Below are 24,927 nucleotides of genomic sequence, written 5' to 3'. Positions count from 1 at the left end.
TTGCCCCTTTCTAGTCAACATCGTCAACGGTAACGCCAACTTAGAAAATCCCTCAATGAATTTCCTATAGTAACCAGCCAATCCCAGGAAACTGCGAATCTCAGCAACAGACTTCGGAGCTTCCCACTTAGACACCGCTTCTATCTTAGAAGGATCAACAGCAACACCACCTCTTGAAATCACATGACCAAGAAAACTCACCTCTTCTAACCAAAATTCACAAATTGCTAACCTTTCTACCTCTAATTCCTACGAATTTCTTCAATTTTATTCCCAATTTCGTTCATCCCCAAAAGTTCACAAATTCGTCATACATCATTCAAATCAGAGGCAAATCAATGGTTTCTCACTACCCATTACATATTATCCCAGAATACCCATTAAACGATGATAAACCCCCCTTACCTGAGTTAATCCGGCAATCCTGCAGCTTCAAGCTCTTCCTCTCTTCAACCCTTGTTCTCTGGCTCTCTTTGCCCTTTTTCCACTTTTCTGCCCCTTTTTCCTTTTTACGTGAAAAATAACCTTTTTCCAAAAATTGGGACTTTTTATTATTCCCACTTATATACTCCAATAATAAAATCCAATAATATTATTCCAAAATAATAATAATAATAATTCAATTATCTAATTAAATTAATAAACATATTATTAACTTAATTTAAATAATTACCATATTATTATCGGGGTGTTACAGTACCCATCAACTGTCTTTATGGTTATCCAGTTACGGACAATGTTTGATCAACAATAAAACACTCGACTCTACATCTAGGATCCATAGTGGTTTCAGGTCGAAGAGTGGAATACACTATTATCACCATGAGAATAACTTATGACACTTTGCATAACTTTCTATATAGCATTCTCATAGCGGGTCAATCCGGTATAAATATTACTCTTAATATTCATACCTATGTTTAAGACTTGATAACTCTTTATCCATGATCCATGAGATGTGATCATCAGTCTACAAACATAATAGTCTTAATGCTTTAATGTTATCCCACTTCACACTAAAGCTCGACTACGGATACTTTAAGAACAGTGTCCTTATGTTTAATGTGATCTCATGATTAAGTCATACTTGATACATTAAACAGACTAGCTATTCTAGGGACTTTATTAAACAAACACAATAAAAAAAAAGCCTTTTATTATTAATAAATAATTCGATACAAGTACCAAAAGTATTGGCCTCTAGGGCTTACACCAACACTTACAACGAGACCCTTTATTTCTCGCATCATTTTCCTTGTAGTTTTCCATGTACCCGCCTCCCTTTGGTCGTACTTTCCTTATTTGTTTTCCTTTTGATATCTTGGGAATTAGGTTAACCTCACCATTTCAAAATCATAAGTAATAAACCCTTGATCCAACGTCAAGCGACATTTTTCTCAATCAAATTCAAAACACAATAAAAATACGAACAAAATTGCACGCCACAAGCCTTAAGTGGTGGAGAATGAATTAGAATGGAGTTTTCCTACCCTCATTCTGAATATTTTAGGCACAAGACGCTTGACTTGTTTGTTTGAAATATTCACCTCCACCCATAGTCGTGCAATTATAATAAAAAACAATTTCTTTTCAAAACCCTAAAATCAACATCAACTCATCAAACTCATTTTTGCGCCTTAGGGCATCACTATGAGAACCCTTTTTCAAGGTAAAAACAACCAATAAACAATTATTTTCTACTCCGAACTACATAGCTCTGATTCTTCATTTAACGATGGTGATACGTAGGCATAATGACCCTGATCCTTGACGAGCACACTAATAAAAAACCATCCATTTTCTCTTTTAGTCAGCAACCTTGAGATAAATGACACCCATTCAAGCGTAAACAACCTAGATTGTTCCCGTCGAGTACGACAAATGTGAGAGGTGCTAATATCTTTCCATCGCATAACCGACTTCCGAACCCGATTTTGGTTGCGAGACCATTTTTTTCATCTTTACGGTTTTATCCATATTTTCCTTTTCCTCTTGGAATAAATAAAGTTCAGTGACGACTCTGTGTCATTTTGCGCGTAACGCCAACTTGCAAGTATAAAAGGAAGCACCTCCTAAATATATGTAGAGTGTGACAAGTGCAGTTGACCCCAATAATATCCACCACATCGAGACACGACCCTAAATAATGATAAATATTTTGCCTTTACACGAGTAAAAGTCTTGTCGGCAAAAATTGTGAAACCTACCAACAATAACATATAGGCTTTAGCTGCACAATTAAATCTACTCTCATATCGCTGACACGTAAAAATCACCTTAAACCAATCCAACCTATAATAAACACATATACAACTTCGAACCACTTCAACTGCCTCTTCCACCGAAACACCCAACAAATAAATAGTCAGAGTAATAACATCAGAATCAATGAAACCATGTGTAAGAATACATAACTCCCCATACACGATAAATGAAGAAGACAAGAAACATCGTCCATTGCAATGGTAATCTCACCAAACGACATATAAAAGGGCGATGTTTATGGAAGTCATATCTCCACAAATGCTGATACTAAATTCCGATCTATCATCAACAAATTGGTTCTCTATAGAGATGATAGACTAAAATCAAACAACCATATATCTATCACCGATAAGATACTATATGGAACCCATATGATCAATTTGCTATCATGTGCAACAATCTTTAAGTTTTTCTTCAAATTGAATATTTTATGCACTCTCGTTCTCTCTTAATATAAAATGAGGAAAAAAGTAAATATAATTATTTATACTGGAATATATTGGTTCAAATTTTTAATTTATAGGATAGGAGAATAAATAATATATGAGGCAACATTTTTTCTTTTGTTTTCTTTTTAGGCCTCCATATTCTTAAAAAAAAACGATTTTAAAAATAAATTCTTTGATAGATCATAAAATATTTTTGACTTATTTTTTATTAACAAATATTAAAATGCCTATAAAATTGTAACGTAAAAGTGTGATATTTTTTTGTTTGTAAAGTGTGAATCTTTTTATTACGTGCATGCAATTAAACTCAAAGATAAAAGAAAAAAATTCAGTAAAAATAATAAAGGATGAAAAATAAATTTAATTAAAAAATCTGCTATAATGAATAATAAATTAAAAAAAAGAGAAAATAAGCCAAGACAAGATTAGGCATCAATAACCGTGTTGTATTTTTTCTACAGTCTTCCCTTTCCCCCAACTTTCTTCTACCATTCTCGCTTCTTCAACCTTTTGCTTCCAACTTCAATAACTCTCCACCACTATGCATCACTCAAGTATCTACTCTCAATGGACGCTATTCTAAACCTCATGTTCGCTATCAATTTTCTCATCAAACAACCAATCGTATTTCTCGCGAATTCTAAAACCTCCAAATCTTGAAATAATGGCGGTTTCCGAAGAAGAATGCTCTTCTGTCAAGTCAGGTTCTCCTTCTTCTTCTTCCCCATCCTCTTCTCCGCGCTATTATCTCTCCAAGTGCGTCCTCAGAGGAAGCGCGGTTCTACAAGTCCTCTACGCTAATCTTCGTTCTCCATCCTCCAACGACGTCGTTTTCGGCAAGGTTGTTTTTCTTCTCTATTCACCTCTTTTATCTTTTCGCAGTTTTATTTTCGTTCTTCGAGTTAGGTTTGAGTCGTTGCAGCCAATTTTGGAACCTCAACCCTATTATTTTATTTTCCTTTAAAAAACCCTACTATTTAGTACAGAATGTTGTCAAATAGGGTATATCACTAATGGAAATTGAACAAAGTGCTGTTTTCGACAATTCGTGATTGATAACACTGACTGCAATCCAACTGAACTGGCTATTTCTATAGTTTTTACTGTTATTGCTTTGTGATTTCAGGAGACATCTATAGAGTTGGTGGTGATTGATGAGGATGGGAATGTACAAACTGTCTGTGATCAGCCTGTTTTTGGCATCATTAAAGATCTTGCCGTATTGCCGTGGAATGAGAAATTCCGTGCTCGTCGCCCACAGGTGTGCTGGCCGTTGGTAAAATTGATTGATTTTTCTGGTCAACATATCTGCCATTAGTATTGTCGAGTTTTTACAAAAAAGGAGGCTCATAATATAAATTTGAGATAAGAAGAACTTTTACAAAAAACTATCAGTCATATTTTAGCAAAACTTACATGGAATCTCTTTCAAGCAAGACAAAGCTCCAATCATGTTAGAAGCGAGCAGCAAAAAGGCTTATTTACTGAAAGTTGAACAACAGAATCCTAAACCAAATTGAAACCAAATAACTTGTCTCTCTAACACTGTCCTTAAGTTTAGAGACTGACTTTTATTTTTTTTGGTAAATATTTTTAGTTTTTCAAGTAATGCAACCTCAATTGTGGTGAAGTTGATGTTTTTGCAGCCCAAATTGAAGTCTAAACATTTATTTAAATCATGTGACGTTATAGCATGTATGATTAATTAGCAAAAGACTTTTATTAGAATATGGATAGATCAATGTGAGTTATATTTTTATTAGAGGTGGGGGACTTAACAGAAGGTGAAAACAAACAAAGAAAAAAGAAACATTTGTAGCACAATAATTGTAAAACCAACAAAATTTGATCGCAGAGATTATGTTAACTCTATGTGTGTGGTGGTTCTTGTCGGTCTTATGTTTCCTTTTATTTAAACAAAAAAATGATCATCAATCAGATAGTCCTCAGTCAACAGAGAGTTAACATTTCCTCATAAAATATCAATTGTTTTGAGAAAGTAGTTTTTTTTTTGCTTGTATTCTCCCATTGCCAAGATTGGATTTATTTAGTTTCCTTTTCCCTCCTTTGTTTTGTAGACTCAAGGCAAAGACCTCTTGGTTGCTTTATCTGATTCCGGAAAGCTGTCATTGCTCACATTTTGCAATGAAATGAACAGGTTCACTTTTTAACTGTTTTTTCTCTTTTTTGTTGGATTGATATTACATATTACTTGGAGTGTATTTCCAGTTTGGTTCATCAATGTATCATCTATAGTATGATAAACTGTTACTACAAATCATAAACTGCATTTTTTTGAACAACAATTAAGCTCTATATCCCTACTAAACTTTCTCATTTTTCTTTGTGCATTGTTGTAGATTTTTTCCTATAACACATGTTCAACTATCTAATCCTGGTTTCATGAGGGATATTCCAGGAAGAATGCTGACAGTTGATTCCAGGTGATCTCTTTTCTAGTCGAAAATTTTATTGGAAGGCATATGTATCATCTTTCTTTTTGTCCTCTAGTTTTGTGATTCACTGCCACTCTGCAAGCATGGTTAGTTGCTTTATATTTTGCAAACTATAGTGTAGCCCCAATAATTGGTCTAATGATCTTCCCCTGAACTTGTTCCCTTTTTTCTCCAATATTTTATCTGCCTATGATATATTATTCCAAAAACCATGTGTGGGAAACTCTCGGCCTTTGCATCACGGAGTGTTACTTAGGCCGATAATAAACCAGTCATAGGGACAATAAGATTTCCTGATGTCTACAAACATTGATCACCTGTTGTTACGGGCTCATGGCATAGGGTCAGGTTATTTTGGTAGGGACTGAGGTAAGGACTAGCTTTCATATTTTATTCCCTTCCCGGCTTCTCTCTATTTAATGTACACAACCTCTGATGCATTTAAAATCTACTTTAAATTTAAACTCACATCTAAGTGCCACAGAGTAGAATATTTGCTTGTTATTGGTGTATATTGTATAATGCTCATTGGTAAGTATGATTTTATTGGAATGGAATGGAACACACATTTTCAAACTATTCTTTCAACTCTAATAATAATTATTTTCTTTTATCCAAAAAATTCCAAGGTGATGTGATGAAAGCACAAATTAAGCTCAAGAGAGGGAGCTTTAGGGATACCTTAGTCTCTCTTATTAAGCACTGGATAGAATGAATAGAAATAGGCTCAAATTTAACATGACTTTGTACAAGTTGTAGGGCCACTTTCATGGGAAAAGCAAATAAATTTACTATAATCAATGAGTGATAGTAGGTGTTGTCATTCAAGACCTAAACCTTTATCCTCATACCACTAAACACTCACCGTGATTGGAAATTATAGCAGTTAAATCTAACATTCTAACTGCTGCTTTTAAAATATCCATCCATCAAATGTTATAAGGTTTTTCAAGATACATAGGGTATACTCAGATGTTTTTCTATTTAGGATCAGAATGTGGTTAATATTCATTTGTCTTAAATGTACTTCAAAATATAGTATTAAGTTGTACTTTTTTAATTTCCAACTATATGATCATGTTACTTTTCATATCAAAAGCTTTATTTTAAAAAAGTTAAAAGAAAATTTTCTACACCAAAACTCAATCATGTGCAATCCACTGCTATAGTCAGAATGTGTACAACTTAGATATTTTCTTCTCTATAGCCGTGCTATAGTCCCAAAGAACTTAATCTTCAAAGTTCCAATGCATTCATTTTCTTAAATAATGGGTTGGGCTTCAATCAATCTCACAAAACTTGTTTGTAAGGGGAGTAATGCCTCACTCTTATAAACACATTTTTATGTTATATGACATGTAATATAAACACACACAAGACTAGATGTGTGGAGATTGACTCAAATGGCCAGATTGGATAGACCACTTGGTTAAAGAGCTCTATATGCCATGTCGATATCCTGCTTTTCTAAAAGCTTGACCAGTTAGTTAAAGAGATCTATATGCCATGTCAATGTCCTGCTTTTCTAGTAATGTCAAATTGAACAAAGAGTTAAAGCATGCTAAAGTTCTGTGAATATTACTAAATACTAACTCCTCTGGTTCTCTTTCTGCAGTGGTTGCTTTATTGCTGCCAGTGCATATGAAGATAGGTTGGCTCTGTTTTCAATGTCCACGTCAATGACTGGGAGTGATATCATTGATGAGGTTCGAAACTACTGTACCATCCTGTATTTTAGAAGAGCTGCACGCTGGTGTGTTGGAAAAACACATATGTAGGACAGTTTTCTGGCGGTACAGTTTTCACGTGGATTTTGTTGTAAAGATAGTAGATCTGATGGAGAGTAGTCAAACAACTAGATGTATAGTAAGACCTAGAAAAACTATAAAAAAACTAATAAGAAAGATCTCGAGATCAAGGAATTGGATAGAAACATGTTCTTTGATGGAATATTATGGCGTAATTTGATCCATGTAGTCGACTCCACGTAGTGGGATGAAAGCTTGGTCGTTGTTGTTGTTGTTCACTTTGATAGTTTCATTCTTTTCTCTGACAAAATATACTTATGTGATATTTTCTTCTCATTCCAGAGAATAATATATCCCTCTGAAAGTGAATGGACTGCAAGTACTTCCAGAACCATGGAGAAAACCAGTATAAGCGGTACTATTTGGAGTATGTGCTTTATTTCACTGGATTTCCGACAATCAAGCAATGAGCATAATCCTGTATTAGCTATTATTCTAAATAGGTATGGTGATTAATTTGTTTGACCATTGTCAAGAGTTTATTGCAAGCCTTGAAAATAGCTCTATAATTGAAATTAGTTTATCTCTGTTGTATTTGTCGTAATGCATGCTTACCAAAAATAATGCCTTTGCTTTGTCCTACAGGAGGGGGGCTGCTCTAAATGAATTGCTTTTATTGGAATGGAATGTTAAAGCACATACAATCTCTGTTATTTCTCAGTATGTTGACGCCGGACATCTAGCACATAGCATTGCTGAAGTTCCCAACTCTTCGGGACTTGCATTTCTATTCCGGGCTGGTGATGTTCTGTTGATGGATTTTAGAGATCCTCACAATCCATTATGTGTCTACAAGACTTGCTTGAACGTTTTACCCTTTGCAATAGAAGAGCAGACTTATATGGACGACTCTTGTAAATTGCACGATCTTGATGATGAAGGCTTCAGTGTTGTCGCCTGTGCTTTGTTGCAGCTTAGCGATTTTGATCCTATGTGCATTGACAGTGACAGTGGCAATACTAATTCTGGTCCCAAGTACATATGCTCCTGGAGTTGGGAACCTGAAAATCATAAAGTTCCTAGGATGATCTTTTGTGTAGACACTGGAGAGTTTTTTATGATTGAAGTTTTTTTGGACTCTGATGGTCCTAAATTCAGTCTCTCCGAGTGTCTCTATAAAGGTCTACCTTCTAAAGAACTTTTGTGGGTTAAGGGTGGTTATCTAGCATCAATGGTAGAAATGGGGGACAGCGTGGTCCTGAAATTGAGAGATGGAAGACTATCCTTTAAAAATCTTATTCAAAATATTTCACCAATCTTCGATGTGGCAGCTGGGGATTATCATGATGAGAAGCATGAGCAAATGTTTGCTTGCTGTGGTGTGACACCTGAGGGGTCATTAAGGATTATTCGAAGTGGTATCAATGTAGAGAAGCTACTTAGAACCCCTTCTACTTATGAAGGGGTAGCTGGTACTTGGACTGTTCGAATGAAAATTACGGATTCATATCATTCTTTTCTAGTTCTATCATTTCTTGGGGAGACCAGAATATTGTCAGTTGGCTTAAGTTTTACTGATGTGACTGATTCTGTTGGTTTCCAACCTAATGTCTGTACTTTGGCATGTGGCCTTGTAAGTGATGGTTTGCTTGTTCAGATTTACCAATCTACTGTTAAGCTTTGTTTGCCTACTAAGGATGGTCATTCTGAAGGCATCCCTTTGTCTTCTCCTATTTGCACATCTTGGTCCCCAGACAATCTGAATATTAGTCTGGGAGCAGTTGGGCATAATTTCATAGTTGTGTCAACTTCTAACCCATGTTTTTTGTTTATCCTTGGGGTTAGAGTGCTATCAGGTTATCAATATGAAATTTATGAAATGCAACATTTGGAACTGCAGAACGAATTATCATGTATTTCCATCCCTAGACCTATGTATGGGAAAAAACAATCAAATTCATCCATTTCAGAAAATAATAGCTCAACTGCCTCTTTTGTAAGCGGAGTGGACATCAATAAAACATTTGTTATTGGCACCCATAGGCCTTCTGTGGAAATTTGGTCTTTTGATCCAAATGGTGGAGTCACGGTAGTTGCTTGTGGTACAATTTCATTAAAAAGTACAATGGGGACTGCTAAAAGTTTTTGCATACCTCAAGATGTACGACTTGTATCTGTTGATAAGTATTATGTTCTTGCTGGATTGAGGAATGGGATGCTCCTTCGCTTTGAATGGCCAACAGAGTCGTCTCATTCATCATCAATAAACGTGGTGGACACTGCATTATCTTCTATAAATTTGGTAAATTCTATGGCCATGGCTATCAACGTGAGAAATAACCTTCCTTGCATGCTTCAACTGATTGCCATTCGTCGCATTGGCATTACTCCAGTTTTCTTGGTGCCCCTGGATGACACACTTGATGCTGATATAATTGCACTGAGTGATAGAGCTTGGTTGTTGCATAGTGCAAGACACAGCATTTCCTATACTTCTATCTCATTTCAACCATCTTCACATGTAACTCCTGTTTGCTCTATTGACTGTCCAAAAGGAATATTGTTTGTTGCTGAGAACAGTTTGCATCTGGTAAGAAAATCATACTCCCTCCGTTCCTTTATAAGTGTCACTTTCTTGATAAATTTTTGTTTCTTTTTAATTGTCACTTGTAAAGTTCTAAGTAATATTAAATGCATTTTTGTCAAAATTACCCCTAGGTAATTATTACAGAGAGAAAAAGTTACTTGAATATAATAAGTAATTAAGGGTATTAAAGGTGACATGAGAATTGTTGTTTAAAAAGTAACAATAATGATTAACTTTATTAGTATGTGTAAAAATTAAAAAAATAACACATAAAAAGGAACAAAGGGAGTATTACAGTATCATTGCTATCACATTGCTTATTTCTTGTTTTTCTTAGGTTGTTTTTTCTCTTTTAACTTATAGTGCGTTGAAGATGCTTATACTTGTATGCATATTAAAGTCCAAAGATATTTTGTGTGTTGTGATTACTGTCAATTGTTTAACTATGAGATGCTGGGCATATTGCAGTTATTACACGAGAAACATAATTTTCTTGGTGATAAGACTGATTTATTTTCACTTAATTTTTTTTCCTCACCAAGAAACGACCACTATTTTTTTCATTTCAGATTTTGTGTTGTACGTGGTTCCTGTATGTGTTGCTATCTTGACTTACCATATATTTGTCACTTGATGCTTTAGGTGGAGATGGTCCACAGCAAGAGACTTAATATGAGGAAGTTTCATTTAGAGGGCACTCCACGGAAAGTCCTGTATCACAACGAAAGTCGGATGTTACTTGTTATGAGGACTGAACTGAGTATTGGTACATGTCTGTCTGACATATGTTGTGTGGATCCCCTAAGTGGGTCAGTAGTATCTTCTTTTAGACTAAAACTCGGAGAAACAGCAACTTCCATGGAATTAATTAGGTTTGGAAGTGAGCAGGTGCTTGTGGTTGGAACTAGTCTGTATTCTGGTCCACCCGTAATCCCCAGCGGTGAAGCTGAGAAGTATGTCATCAATGTTTCATAGTCTTTTAATTTTCATTGTATATCACTAGCTAAGTGATGGGAGTTGCTTTCCCTTTTACTATCACTTTGCTCGTTGCTCCCCTTTTCTGAGTTGCATATGACTTTTATGCTTTAAATGAGCAAGCTGCTAGTAAGCTTCTTGCAGGTTCCTTTTATAGTAGTGTGTATGCATGTAATCACTAAAAGAAGAGTTTGACTCATGCATCACAGACTGCTTTGAGTCTAAAGTATGCAATAATGCATTATCTGTATGTTAAAGAAAGAAAAGCTACCCAATTTCCAATGTAAGTTTTATATAGAAATCAGTTACCACCAGCTTCGGCACATACCTTTCACCTGCTAACATAAGACCTCAAAGTTAAAACCTCTTCTTTTTCTCATGAAATCTCATTTTACATTTCTTGGAAAGAGTAATGTATATTTCTGATTAGGCATTCTCCTTTCCTGACAGATTCAAACTTTAGGGCACTGAGAATTCAAATTCATGCAATGCGGTATTAGTAAATGGCATATGGTTGTTTTTTACTCGGAAATTTGTTGAACCCAACTCCAACCTTACAAAACCGACTTGTAAGGTGAGGATTGTCTATGTATAAACATATGTCCAGGCCATATATTATTTGATGTGGGACTTTTAACACCCCGCTCATGGCCAACACTGTTTGGGCTTGGTGCATGAAAATAAACGGTGGGTGGGTCAATAGCGGAAATCAGATAGCAAGTGGCCCAATGAATTCTGAACTAGGCTTTGATACCATCATAGAATTTGTGGTCGAGTCTAACTCAACCTTATAAAACCGGCTTGTAAGATGAAAATTGTCCCCACTTATAAACATACGTTCAGACCATATATTGTCCGATATGAGTCTTTTAACCGTTACTACATTACAACTGTCATTGTTTGAAAATATAATAACTCCGAACTATTTTTGTTAATACTTATTAAATGCATGTAGGAGGTTGTTTGGCCTCTAATATAAACTATATATTTACATCACTAATTTAGCCATGGTAATTCTGAATATAGGCCGCAAAGCTTGACTTGGCTACCTTTAGAGTAATATTGAATATATATTTTCCGACAATATGGTGGCATAAACTGTCTGGAGTGAAGTCAAGATTATATAAAATCTTCAAAGCAACAAACATTGAAATTATTTCATTTACTTCGATAATCCTATACTGCATAAATAATGATAAAACAAATCAGTATGTTCTTACTGTTATCCGATAGTTATGATTTTGGATATTTACAAATTTCACATTGATTACCATATATATTCTAATAGGATGCTTCTTTGCAGTGCTAAGGGGCGTCTTCTTGTTCTCTGCCTTGTTCATGTGCAAAATTCAGATTGTGGTTCAATGACCTTCTGTTCGAAGGCAGGGTCATCATCTCAAAAAACTTCACCTTTCAATGAAATTGTTGGGCATGCTCCTGAACAGCTATCAAGCAGTAGCCTTGGCAGCAGCTCTGATGATAATAGCTCCGATGGCAGCAAACTTGATGAAAATGAAATTTGGCAGTTCCGATTAGCTTGTGCAACTACATGGCATGGAGTAGTACAGGCCATCTGTCCTTATCTTGATCGCTATTTTTTGGCATCTGCTGGCAATACTGTAAGTTACAAAGCTCTTGCATTTTTTCCATTCATTGTACTTCCTCACCATCTTTTCCTTTCTCAATTTTCTCTTTCCAGATAAGAAGTTTCCGTATCTTCATTTGGCTATAGTCATCTCATTATATTTTTTTATTCAGTTCTATGTCTGTGGTTTCCCAAATGACACTCCGCAAAGAGTGAAAAGGTATGCCGCAGGAAGGACGCGTTTCATGATAAAATCTTTGACTGCATATGTTGGTAGAATTGCAGTTGGTGATGTTCGTGATGGTATCCTTTTCTTTTCTTACCACGAGGTGAGTAATGATGGCTATCTCTACTGTATTATTCAAATTTCAACTAATAATTAAGAAAGGGTATGCATAAAGATTGAAAGCAAATCCATATATTGTATTCTGATTTGCTACTTTCCTGTTTAGTTATTGAGGCCAACTGAACAAACCATCCTTTATATTCATTTCTGTTAGACTCCTTAATGAGTAATAATATTCTGGTTCCGGTTTCTATCAATTTCCTTGGAATAAAGGTCCATATTTTTTTGTCTTCCCCACTATGCATTTTCCCTCACGGGGTTGGGTTGCTACTTATTTCCTTTTGCTTGGAAACTATTTAATGATGTATATGCTTCACACAACAAGATCGTGGTCCTCTTGTTTTGATACTTTGTTATTGTTTGTATGAATGGCCAGAAGTTGTTTAACTTGTATCTTCTATGCTAGGAAGCAAAAAAACTGGAGCAACTTTACGGTGATCGATCGCTTAGGTTGGTTGCTAATTGCCTTCTCATGGATGATAATACGGCTATTGTTTCAGATCGTAAAGGAAGCATAGCTGTTTTGTGCTCAGATCATTTGGAAGGTAAGCCTTGTTGACTTTCAGAGATAGAGAGAAAGGAATGAATTTCATCACCTGACTGAGGAATGTTAATATTGCTACAATTGACTTCATCTCTACTGTTAATAGATACACTAGTAACTTCCATAACCATTAGCACCAAAACTGTTGTAATCTATGTTGCATGGTACGGGAACAGCACTGAGGACATGTACAAATACATGATTTTCCCCAAAGGCCACTGGGGTATACGGGTACGCAAATCCAAATTTTTAAATATATAAAAATTATGAAAGATATAAATAACAAATAAGTATAACATCTAACTCAATATATATTAATTAAAAAGAACTCTTTTAAGTATATTAGGTAATGTCTTTCCTAATATACTCCCTCTATCCCACATGTCATTCAATACGGGCACGGTACCATGTACAAGATGCGTGCTTTAAGGTACGCAAATCCAAGTTTTGACATATATAAAAACTATTTAAAATAAAAATGACTTTTATTTCATGGAAGATATAAATAACAATAACATCATTTTTAGGACAGAAATTTGAGAACATCTATTGATATTGCAAAGAATAGAGAGAACGTACAATATAATAGAAAAAGTATCAAAAACATTAAAAAAGAGAAAACCTAAATTTATGATTTTTGTTATAAAAGATAAATTTATACTTATTTATTTGACCGCTGGAATGAAGTGGTATGTTAGCAACAGACCCACATGTACCCAAATGTAGTACTCAATATTTATTTAAAATTTATTTCTGGCTTATTCAGTACTTAGCTATAGTTGTAAATTTTTTGAGTGTTTGAACGTGGGCTAAGAAAAGAGACTCAAGTTATTGATAATCAATTTGGTTTTATGTCTCTGAGGCATCAAATGGATCAAGAAGACTTGCATTTAATTTTCATTGACTTGTATAAGGTGTACGATAAAGTGTCTAGAGAGGATTTTTTGTGGAGAGTCCTAGAGAAGGAAGAGGTTATGATTGCTTAGATTTGAGTGTCCCAAGATATCTATGAGAGGATATCAACTAGTGTGCAGACACAGGGTGGAGAGACAAACAACTTTTCCATAACAATATGTTTGCACCAAGATTCAACCCTAACCCTAAACTGTGTAAAAAAGAAGAATCAACCCTAAAGAAACCCATTCAAGAGCTAGCACCTAGATGCATGCTTTTTGAAGATGATATAATCCTACTTGGAGAGTCGAAGGAGGATTTAAATGAGAGGTTAGAGATAAATTTTAGAAGTGTATGACTTTCGTCTAAGTAGAAGTAAGACAAAATATATGGAGTGTAAATTTAGCAAAAGGTGAAATTTTTGTAATCTCAAGGTGAAATGTTTCTAACCTAGAGATGAAAGTTGGAGATCATGTCTTACCCTAAGTTACATGGTTTAAACATCTTGGTCCGTAGTACAAAACGACGGATTAAAAGAACAAGACGTAATATATCGAATTCAAGTTGGGTGGTTGAAATGGAGGAAGACTCAGGTATTTTATGTGACCCGAAAGTACTACTAAAATAGAAAGAAATTTTTTATTGGATAATTAATTGTAAGACCAAAGATGTTACACGAGACAAAATGTTGAGCAATAAATAACCAACACGAAAATAAACAAAAGGTGGCAGAGATGAAGATGTTGTGTTTGATGTGTGATAAGACTAGACGAGATTATATTAGAAATGACATTATTAGAAAGGGTGTTGAGCTAGCGTCTATAGTAGAAATGATGGTGGAAAATAAACTAGCGTCTATGTTTGGGTGTTTGGGCATGTAGAGAAAAAACCTATAGATTTTGTTGTAAGGAGAGTAAATCAAATGGAGATTAGTCAAACAACTAGAGGTAGAGAAAAACAGAAAAATTATAAGAGAAACTATTAAGATTTCGAGATTGACAAGATACAAACCCGGCCTTTGATAGAACATTATGACATAATTTGATCCAAATAGTTGACTCCACTTAGTGGGATAAAACTTTGGTTGTTGTAAATAGGAAATAGGCACATGTGTGTTGCAGTTAGTGCTCATGTAAAACTATAACTTAATAAACCGAAACTGGGCCTTTTGTGTAATTTGATTTGTATTAGCCTTTCTTTTAATCCAGGGGTAGGGGTTACTGCCCGTCTGGAATTTTTTTTCTCTGGGACCACAGTTATCATAATACAAACTGTTCCATTTTGCCAAAAACCAAACTATTCACGGGTGATCATGGCTGTCTAGAGAAAAACATTATACCAAATTTGTTAAATATTTTTGGCTCCTGTTTGTTAATTTGTGAATGATTTATGATAAATTTCAGTTTTAGAATATTTTGTTTCCATTGATTCATTGTAATGAATGATTGCATCATTATATATGGATCCTAATCCTCCACACATGTGCAGGTTAGCAGTAACTGATCCTAACTGACTCTAATCCTGCGCACAGGTTAGGTCTAACTGACTTGCAGTGTAACTAATACTTCTCTTATACACCCCCTCAAGCTCAAGGTGGGTGACTTGTGGAAGATTCAGTCACATTGAACTTGAACCCATGAGAAAAAACTTAGTTGTTGAGATAGGCTTAGTAAGGAAATGAGGCCATCGATCAGTACCAGGGATGTGCATCACTGTGAAACCAACACGTTTTATCTGACAAAGATGAGATCAATCCATGTGCTTTGTCCTTGCATTTAGGATGGGTTATGAGCAAGAAGGATAGCTGATTGGTTATCACAGTAAATCACAGAAGAAGAAAAGGGGACAAGAAGCTCTCACAATAGAGTTTGAACCAAAGAATACCAGTTGTGGCTTGAACTAGGCGTCTGTAATCACCCTTAGTGCTTGACCTAGCAACAACAGGTTGCTTTCTTGACCAACAGGAAATGAGATTTGATCCATAGAATATGGCAGCTCCAGTAGTTGATCTTATGTCATCAGGGTTTGCAGTTCAATCAGCAACACATAACACCTTTAGGGAGAAGGTTTATGGATATGAGCATGACATTTAAGACCAAAATTGTTAGTGTCCTTCATGTATTTTAATATACTTTTGACAGCAATCCAATGGGATTCAAGGGATTAGACATGGATTGGCATACTTTGTTGACCACATAGAATATTGAATAGTGGAGAGGTCCCACTACATATCTGTAAAGTGATGATGGATCTTGAAAATGGTTGAGCTAACTTTGGAGAGCTTGCAGGTAGACATTTGTTGAAGTTGTGGGATTTTTGGTAAAAGATGGGAGAAAAATATTATTGATAATAGCTTAATATTAACTTGATATAAAAGATTTATATATACTAATCAGTAGTCCCTATTTATAAGAATGCATAGACTTAACCCTAAATCAAGAAATCATGATAATACTAATTAATATAGAATTTGATACTTAGAGATACTTTAGGATACTCTAAATTAATATAAAGATATTTTATATTATTGTAACATCCCTCTGCCAACGCCATTTAGTGGAAAAAAGCTTGGGTTGTTGTATTTTAACATCCCCACGAGCCGAAGCTTACTAAGCCTTAAGCTTGTTACGAATATACCATTTAAAACAATTGAGGAAACAATCTGAGATACACGGTTAAGATAAATCTTCTTTTGGCATCATCACAACACTGACTAAAAAAAAACTATTAACCCCAATATGACAACGAATTAATGGCAAAACAGACAAACACTTAACCATTAAGCAGAATCGACTATTCATCGCCTAACCACTTAATAGAAGCAAACATGCTTAGCAATAAGAAAAACCAAACTTCAAAGTATTAGTTCAGTGCTCACTCTGGCAGTTGAAGCCCTAATTGCATTACACTCCAACATGTTTGTTATAAAGAGAAGGTCTCTAATATATTTGCATCGAGTGTGAAGGGGAGTGTCATCAGGGAGTCTCTTAACTTCAATGCCAAGAAAGTAGTCAAGAGCACCAAGTTGCTTAAGACAAAAGACAACATGAAGTTTCTGAACTAGGTTGTGAACTAAAATTGAAAGCTGCCTGTGATAATTATATCTTCCACATAGACCCAAAAGATAAACCACCTGTCCATGCTTGGTGCATGTCAAAAGGGAAGGATCACATTTATTTGCTTGGAACCTAAACTGAACCAAAGTGTACTTTAAACGATCAAACTATTGTGCGGTAGCGTGTTTGAGGCCATACAAAGCTTTGCGCTGCTTGCAGACCAGGCTTGCTTGACATTCTTTGACTCAGTGTCAGTAAGGAGTGTAGGATTGATACGTGGACAGACAATGCCAAATTTGGAGCGAGTTTGCATAGGGTGAGTGTTAAGAAGCCTATGACTATAAGGATTAAAAGTAGTTGGTGAGGTGAAGTGGGGTCAAATAAGCTAGCTTCAGTGGACATAGAAGAGGGAGAGGTACTAGTACTAGGGAGAGGCACTAGCTAGGTTGTCAATAGTGCGCTATGGTGGCATTGCATAGCAGTGCGGCCCCTCACTGCTACGCTATTGGCCTGCAAAGCACTATCGACGGTAGCAGTCATAGCGGCCGCAAATAGTGGTCAGGTAGCGGTCATAGCGGCCGCGAATAGTGGTCAGGTAGCGGTGCAATAGCAGCACTATGTCGTTTTCTTGACTGCTATTCTCGATTTGGAGGAAAAATGTAAACCCTAATATTTTAAAATGTAATTTTTATTCTTCTTCAATGGTGTATTGTTCTTTCCCACCCTCTAATGCCTAATATAACCCCACGTGTTATGTTTCTTTCATTTCACAGTTTTTTTTCATTTTGATTTCCCATTCTCATCGGCCTTCGCTTACTCCCATGCCTTTGCCATTCTCTAATGCGTTCTTCGTCATTCTGCTCTGCTTCTTCGCCGTTCGCCGTTCTCCTCTGCTTGTTCGATGTTCTCTTCTTCTCCATTCTCTTCTGCCTCCTTGTTCTGCTTTGCCTCTTCTCCTTTGCTCTGTTTCTCTTCCTAGATTAATATTGAACTCATTTGCTCTTAGGATGAAAATGGAATATTGGAAGAAGATTTGATTTTGGGAGAAGATGGTTTGACTTGGGACGTTGTTGGTGATACAACTGAGGATAATGAACTAACGAGAGTTACTAGACACCAATCTAGACCTACGGTTGTGCCTAATTAAGAGGAGTTGGAGGTGGAAGAACAAGATTTTGAATCAAGTGATGAACAGGATAATATTAATGGTGGAACTTAGAAGTGAAGATGAGGCAGAAGCGGATGCGATTTAGAAATTTCATTTTTGTTTACTTTTAGAACTTGGTTTAGTCATTTTGAATACTTTCATAATTTGATTTTGACGGGAACTCATTTCGATGGGATATAATTATTAATTATTCCTTTAAATCTGCGTGTTCTTCTATTTTTAAGTATTTATGCATGTTGTTTGAATTTATGTTTACTAAGTACATTGTTTTTTAGTCTTCACAATAGCGGTCATTCCGTTATCCGCTATAACATTTTGGGGGTTCGGGGTTTCACACCGCTATCCGAGATTAACAACCTAGGGTACTAGTACGGATTGCAGAATTATCAAAGGGTATAGTAAAGGGGAGATATGAGTTGGTTGAAGGATCCATAGAAAGAGAAGGTGAGGAATTTGGCTGGGATGTAGATATGATAATGTTTGTAGAATTGTAGTGGGAATTTAAAGGAGTTGAGTGTACATTAGAAGGTATATTAGTAACATTGGAATTGTGATGACCAATTGGGAGGGGTGACAAGGGAGATGTCTTTGACATCGGAGGTGGATTTATTAGAGGAAGATGAGAAAAGAGAGGTATGATTCTAGGCTCATTGAACACTACATCTTTTGAGACAATGAGACCACCTTTTTTGGGATATACATTTGTATCCTTTTTAAGAGGTAGAATATCCTGAAAAAGAGACACTCATGGGATCTGAAGTCAAATTTATGAGAATTATGGGGTCGTAGCAGGGGAAAGCAGGCAGAACAAATTTTTTAGGTAGTGATAATCAGGACTCTGTTTGAATAAGGTGGTGCATGGAACTTGTAATTGTAAAGGAGCACGTAGAAGTCTATTAATAAGGTAAACTACATCAATAAAGGCATGATCCCAGTAGGTTAAGGGAAGTGAGACTCGAGTAAGGAGGGTGAGACCAAGATCAACAATATGTATGTTTTCTCTCAATAATACCATTTTGGTGGTGAGCGAGGGGCAGATAACTCTTTAAGTCAAAAATCTTGTAGTTTGCATATGGCTGCTAATTTTTTTCACAGCTTGAATGCCGCCGGCCTTCCATATTTAAAGGGGATTGTACAGTTTATACTCTAGTTGAAGGCTATGCTTTATTTTATAGGGAGGAAATATCTCTACATTGGCTGCGCTTAAATTTTTTAAAGCTTATGTTGCTATGGGCATGCTTAAAGCTGCTAGCTTATTACTACTATTATTGCTATTGTTCTCCATGAAAACAAAATTTCTAACCATATTTTGTTATTGGTCACCAGCACCAAATAATGTAAGGTCGGAATGCAATTTGAGTATAAGCTGTGCTTATTTCATGGCGGAGATAGCTGTGAGCATCCAAAAGGTATACTATTTAAGTTTCTTGGAAGAAGTAGTTATTAATTTGCATTAAATGTCATTATTTCTTTATTGAAATTTGTTTTGAAAGCAGCAGTTGTAGAATGCAAATGCAGGGAATTCTACCCAATCACCACACAATGTAAATGAATCTAAAGTGATAGCTTTGCTACGGAGGCAGATACAACGAGTTATTTATTAAATGTTAAATAATAACACTACATGCAGTGCGATTGTGAGTTGTGCAGGAGCATGTTTCTGGTACTTGACTCTCGTAAAAGTATTTGTTGGAATCGAAGAATCAAATCCATATATGTATTATTAGGATTAGAATCACAGATTATGAATTGAATCAACAAATCTACCAACTAGCATTTATTGTATTTACTCTACATGCTTATGCTATTTTAAGTAGAAGCGAGTGTGGTCTGATTTATACACACAGAAATCACAAATTTGACATTGTTAAACGATTTTTTTTATTCTTTCAACTTTATTTTGTTTTGTGATTTATATGCTGAAGGTGAATGTTCCTTAGCTTTCTGATTCTGCAGTAATGGGAATGATGCTATAGAAACAGTCACTTGGTATTGAATCCTGAAATTGTTGCCAAGAGAAAAAAGGCTTTAAGGATACTTCTTATTCAAAGTATATTATAAATAATGCACCAAACTCTTTAAAAATGTTGCCATGTTCTTCATCCCTTGCAATGACAGGCCAATTCCAGTCTTGGTGCAGCATGTCACTCCTTATGAATTTGGTGTGAGGAGTAACACTATTTCTCCAAAAACTGAAGTGTGTCTTACGCGCTTTGTTGAAGTGTGTTTTGGTACAATGTACTGGGTGTATGTAATATCTACGTTGGATTAATTTCTTAACCCTTGGGGCATTAATGCATTTTTGCACTGCTCTCTCTTGAATTTAGTAATCTCTTGTCCTGTAACATTCCAATTTGTAATCAATCCTCCCTCCCTCTTTTCCTAATCTGCTTGTGTAATTTAGTTTTTTTTTTTGGTAATGTAATTTTTGCTTTGTCTTGCAGAGCTCATATTCATACAGACTTCCAGCTGATGATGTGTTGTCAGGTGGCATTGGTTTTGGCCCGAAGACAAATGTTGACGACTCACTACAAAATATTGTTCTTGCTTGTACTCTGCTAGGAAGCATAATGATCTTCATCCCTTTATCAAGGTACCAATTAATTTTGACAGCAACAATAAAAATATCAAGGTGAATAGTTGTTAGGGGCAGGCTAGCCATTGCGGAACTTTGCTGCTTGAGACTGAATAAAATTGTATTTCCATATCTCTGAGCGAGGAAAATGTTCAATATATATATTCATAAGGATAACCTATCATCCCTAATGATTAGGGATATAATCGAGTAAAAGAGGAAAACAATGAAATAATTCAGTTGGAATAATATCTTCACTGACACCAATATTATTTTACAATAAGCACTACTCCTCACTGTGGAGAATATACTTATGCATCCAACTTCTTACATATGTAAGTTATTCAAGGATGCAAGGACCTTGTATAGATTCAGTTAAGATATTGCTAAGTCGATCCTTAGGTTCAATTAAGTAATTTTTGATAGCTAACGAAATGCAATTGACTTCTATATGCTTTGTCCTCTCATTAAAATCTGGATTGGAGGTAAGCTGATTGGTTATTATCTAATAGAACATGCCTCAAAAAAAAATATTTCTTTCAGTAATCATTTTAACCACAAGCTCACATGAGGCATGAGCCATGAGCCATAGCTCAGTACTCGACTGGACAACAAAGCCCAAAGTAGGTTGTTTATCACTTGCGTCTCTTGTTCAATTGATATCTGCCAATGATATCAGGGTAGCTCCTATTAGTGAAAACAAACCCCTTTCCAGGTAACTATTTGATGTATGATGCCATAAGAAGCCATGATTGAGATGAACAACAGAGAAAGCATTCTTTGGCATTGTTACTAGGAAACATTTGGATTGTTTTCCCAAACTAGGTCTTTTTCTCCATGTAAAAGGCACAAAAGACACCAATTAATTCTAAACAATTCTTTAATAACCAATTAATTCTAAATAATCCTTTAATAACCAATTAATTTAAACAATCCTTTAGTAAAGCGGTTCGAGTGCATCTTGCACTAATGGGGAAGTAACTACAAACATACAGTTTCATCTGGAGCTTAAGTCCAATCTTTCAAGGGATATGTTGAGTTTTCATACTTAAGTTATGGATTTTTCATTACCAAGATGATGACATGATTGACCCGCTTTCCATCTAAACTTTGGATAAAGATCCTCTCAATTTCTCAAATGAATGGTGGGCTCCATGTATGTGAGAAAAATAAATATTAATGAATTTAGCGGACCCTTCATATATGAGATCTGCCAAATTCCTTAATGTGTCTTTCCCTCTCTTACATGATGCCCTCCATTCATTTAAGAAATGAAGAGTCTTTGCCCTTAAATTTCTTGTATTATGCATTAGCCTTGAACACTAACATTGAGTTGAAATATTATGAGTTCCGTGTTCTTCGAATATGTGGTTGGTTCTAACTCAATCCTACAAAATCGGTTAGTAGAGTGAGAACTGTCTCGACTTATAAACACATGTTCAAGCCATATATTGTTCGATGTGGGACTCTTAACACATCCCCTCACGCTCAGGACTAGACAATTGGAGCGTTAAAATAAATAGTGGGTGGTCTGATAGCGGAAACCATAGTAGGTGGCTCACCGGATCTTAAACCAGACTCTTGATACCATGTTAAGAAATGTGGTTGGATCTAACTCAACCCTACAAAACCGACTAAAACCGGTTAGTAGGGTGAGGATTGCCCCCACTTATAAGCACATGTTCAGGCCTTATATTGTCCGATGTGGGACTCTTAACACACCCCCTCACGCCTAGGACTCAACAATTAGAGTGTGAAAATAAATGGTGGGTGACCCGATAGCGGAAACCTGATAGCAGGTGGTTCACCGGAACTTAAACGAGACTTTGATATCATCTCAGAATGTGTGGTTGGGCTAACTAAGTCCTACAAAATCGGTTGGTAGAGTGATGACTATTTCCACTTATAAACATATGTTCAGGCCATATATTATCCGAGGTGGGAGTGTGGGACTCTTAACACGTGTAAATTTTCATTTGCTTTTGAACTCCTTCGATCAGAATTGACAAATGAGGATTTAATTCAACTGAATACATCGGTAAAGATAATACAGTAGAAATTAATATTATACTTAACGCTCAAGGCGGATTATGGAATGCTTCCCAAATACTCTTACCTCTTAGTAGAACGAGTGCTAGCAAGTAGCAACACACTTCGATATGCTCTGATATTAGTTGAAATATTCATGTGATTCCCAACCTTTTGAAAATGGGTCTCACCATATAGGAAATAGAACCCACAGGAGTTTCGGTTAATAATAGTGTTAGGAGTGTGTTACAAGCACTCTCTTATTAGCAGTATGCATTTGGATCCCTCAAGTACGTGAGCTCCATTTCGGAGAGAGAAAAACTTTAATGATTAAAATATTAATCATGTAACTTTGGTTTTTTTTTTCTTTCTATTTTTCTCTTTGAATTGGACCCTCAAGTAATTGAGGATCCAAATTCCATTTCTAGGATGAACTATATAGTATATGCATTGCTTTGTTTCAGAAAGGTAAATGTCAACAGATTCGTTAATATCTAGACGTTGAGAGAAACTCAAATAATGGATGAAATTTATTATTTAGTTTTATTATTGTTGCGATGATAAGATTAATATACTTATTAAGTTTGTTAAAGACGTATAGTTATAACTGTATAGTTAATAGTTATAGTTATTTATAGAGAGAGAGACATTTTAAATGATATTCTCAAACCAACCTATACATTATTTTAAATGATAATGAATTATGGTTGCTTGCCTCGCAGTGCGTTGTCATAACTTATGATTAAACCACATTTTTATTATATAAAAAACCAACCTATAATGCGTTGTGTTAGGGAAATGCCCCTCAGTCCTTTTGGCTAGGGTTTGTGTTTTGACATGTTTGATATAACCATTTTTTTGTAGAGAGGAATATGAGCTCTTAGAAGCTGTGCAGGCAAGGCTTGTTGTCCATCATTTGACTGCACCTGTTCTTGGAAACGATCATACTGAGTTTCGGAGCCGTGAAAATCCAGTAAGAACTATGAATTGGAATTTAGTCTAAATTTGGCATCAAGTGTTTTTCGTTACTTATTGCATCAAAATTTCACTTGCTTAATTAGTAATTACTTGATTATAAATTTTTGAATAATTCTGAAAGCATTTCAGGAGAAAAAGGTTAATGGTTTATTATTTTATGATAATTCATTTCCATTTTTTTTCTTTTTTAATTGTACTGATTTTTTAGAAAGGCACATGGATTGATTATATGATATTGCATCATGTTATTTATTTTGGTTACATGTATTTTATATAAGGCTGAAGTACCAAAGATACTTGATGGGGACATGTTGACTCAGTTTCTGGAGCTTACGAATATGCAGCAAAATAGCATTTTATCTTTGGAACCACCTGAAGATATGGTAAAACCAAGTTTGAAGCCACTCCTTACCCAATATTCTGTCAACCAAGTCATTCAACTTCTTGAACGAGTTCATTATGCACTGAACTAAACACTCTTCCTGTATGTGGGAAGCAGAATATATGTACAATATGCAGTGCAGTTCTAATCAGTATTGTCTGTTGTGAGTGGTTGCCTGCCTTGCTGTGCGTTGTCGAATATTAAACAGTAACTTATGGTTGCGGTTGGGGAATGGTCGGCAATCAATGTAATGTTATGTCTTGGACAGCAGCTGAGAAGTCAGCATAACGATTGGGAGACAGGTCTTTTCTGAAGAAGAGTCTGTCAGTCTGTTTGTTGTAGTGTTCATAAATTACATCGTTAGGAAAAGAAAAGGTGTTTAGGGCAATAAGTTGTACATTGGTGAAATCAGTTTTCTTTTTTTGGTAGATGTTTTTTTTAGTAAAAGTTTTGAACGGTAACGGTGTATATTCAATAAGTAGTACAGTAGTCTCTCACATCTTACTCTTAATTATTGTTGCTATTTAAAGAGGACGTCATACTATCTAGGGTGTGCGAGTGAAAAAGTGGCAGGTGCATTGTACACCTGTCTACACCTTATCAATTTCTACCCTCTCTCTCCTCACCCTTTTTCCTTCAGCTGCTCTCCCATTTTCTTTATGCAACAGCACATAACTTAGTACTCTGATTTTAAGCAGATTTTGGGTGGAAATATGATTTCAATTTTCTTTAATTAAAAAATGTAGTTCGAAAATTGTAGAATTTTATTTTACTTGTAAATGGGCGCTTGAAAACAACAATAATCGCCTAACAGTGGTAGCCACAGATTTTTGTTTCATGTCAATATGGAAAAGAGAAAAGTGTCTTGGTGATAAAAACAAGTGGCAAGAA

General features: G+C 35.5%; 1 protein-coding gene across 7 annotated transcripts; it reads left to right on the top strand.

Moving 5' to 3' along the window:
- Positions 1–3,156: 3,156 nt before the first annotated feature.
- LOC127125472 (pre-mRNA-splicing factor prp12) lies at positions 3,157–24,547 on the top strand. Of its 7 annotated transcripts, XM_051054251.1 has the most exons (15): positions 3,159–3,555; positions 3,841–3,975; positions 4,793–4,872; positions 5,075–5,158; positions 6,786–6,876; positions 7,261–7,421; positions 7,564–9,508; positions 10,148–10,458; positions 11,784–12,099; positions 12,239–12,394; positions 12,818–12,956; positions 19,400–19,482; positions 20,518–20,666; positions 23,541–23,649; positions 23,933–24,547. In XM_051054251.1, exons 1-15 carry the CDS (start codon positions 3,379–3,381, stop codon positions 24,125–24,127), a joined length of 4,131 nt encoding a protein of 1,376 aa, XP_050910208.1. In that variant the 5' UTR covers positions 3,159–3,378; the 3' UTR covers positions 24,128–24,547. The 7 variants fall into 7 exon arrangements, 2 of the variants coding, with proteins under 2 accessions (XP_050910210.1, XP_050910208.1); XR_007804659.1 differs by lacking the exons at positions 23,541–23,649; positions 23,933–24,547 and adding an exon at positions 13,062–13,186 and having other exon boundaries at positions 3,157–3,555; XR_007804660.1 differs by lacking the exons at positions 20,518–20,666; positions 23,541–23,649; positions 23,933–24,547 and adding exons at positions 13,062–13,186; positions 19,570–19,694 and having other exon boundaries at positions 3,157–3,555.
- The last annotated feature ends 380 nt before the right edge of the window (positions 24,548–24,927 follow it).

This window comes from Lathyrus oleraceus, chromosome 3, assembly GCF_024323335.1.
Source record: "Lathyrus oleraceus cultivar Zhongwan6 chromosome 3, CAAS_Psat_ZW6_1.0, whole genome shotgun sequence".
Classification (NCBI taxonomy): Eukaryota; Viridiplantae; Streptophyta; class Magnoliopsida; order Fabales; family Fabaceae; genus Lathyrus; species Lathyrus oleraceus.
The sequence above is the reverse complement of the archived record's forward strand: the minus strand, read 5'-3'. Positions and strand labels throughout refer to the sequence as shown.

Excerpts from the sequence above, each read along its gene's own strand:
- LOC127125472 (XM_051054251.1), top strand. The coding sequence starts at position 3,379 with ATGGCGGTTTCCGAAGAAGAATGCTCTTCTGTCAAGTCAGGTTCTCCT. Across the intron at positions 10,459-11,783 it reads CCCAGCGGTGAAGCTGAGAA|TGCTAAGGGGCGTCTTCTTG; the intron begins GTATGTCATCAA and ends GCTTCTTTGCAG. Across the intron at positions 12,957-19,399 it reads GTGCTCAGATCATTTGGAAG|CACCAAATAATGTAAGGTCG; the intron begins GTAAGCCTTGTT and ends ATTGGTCACCAG.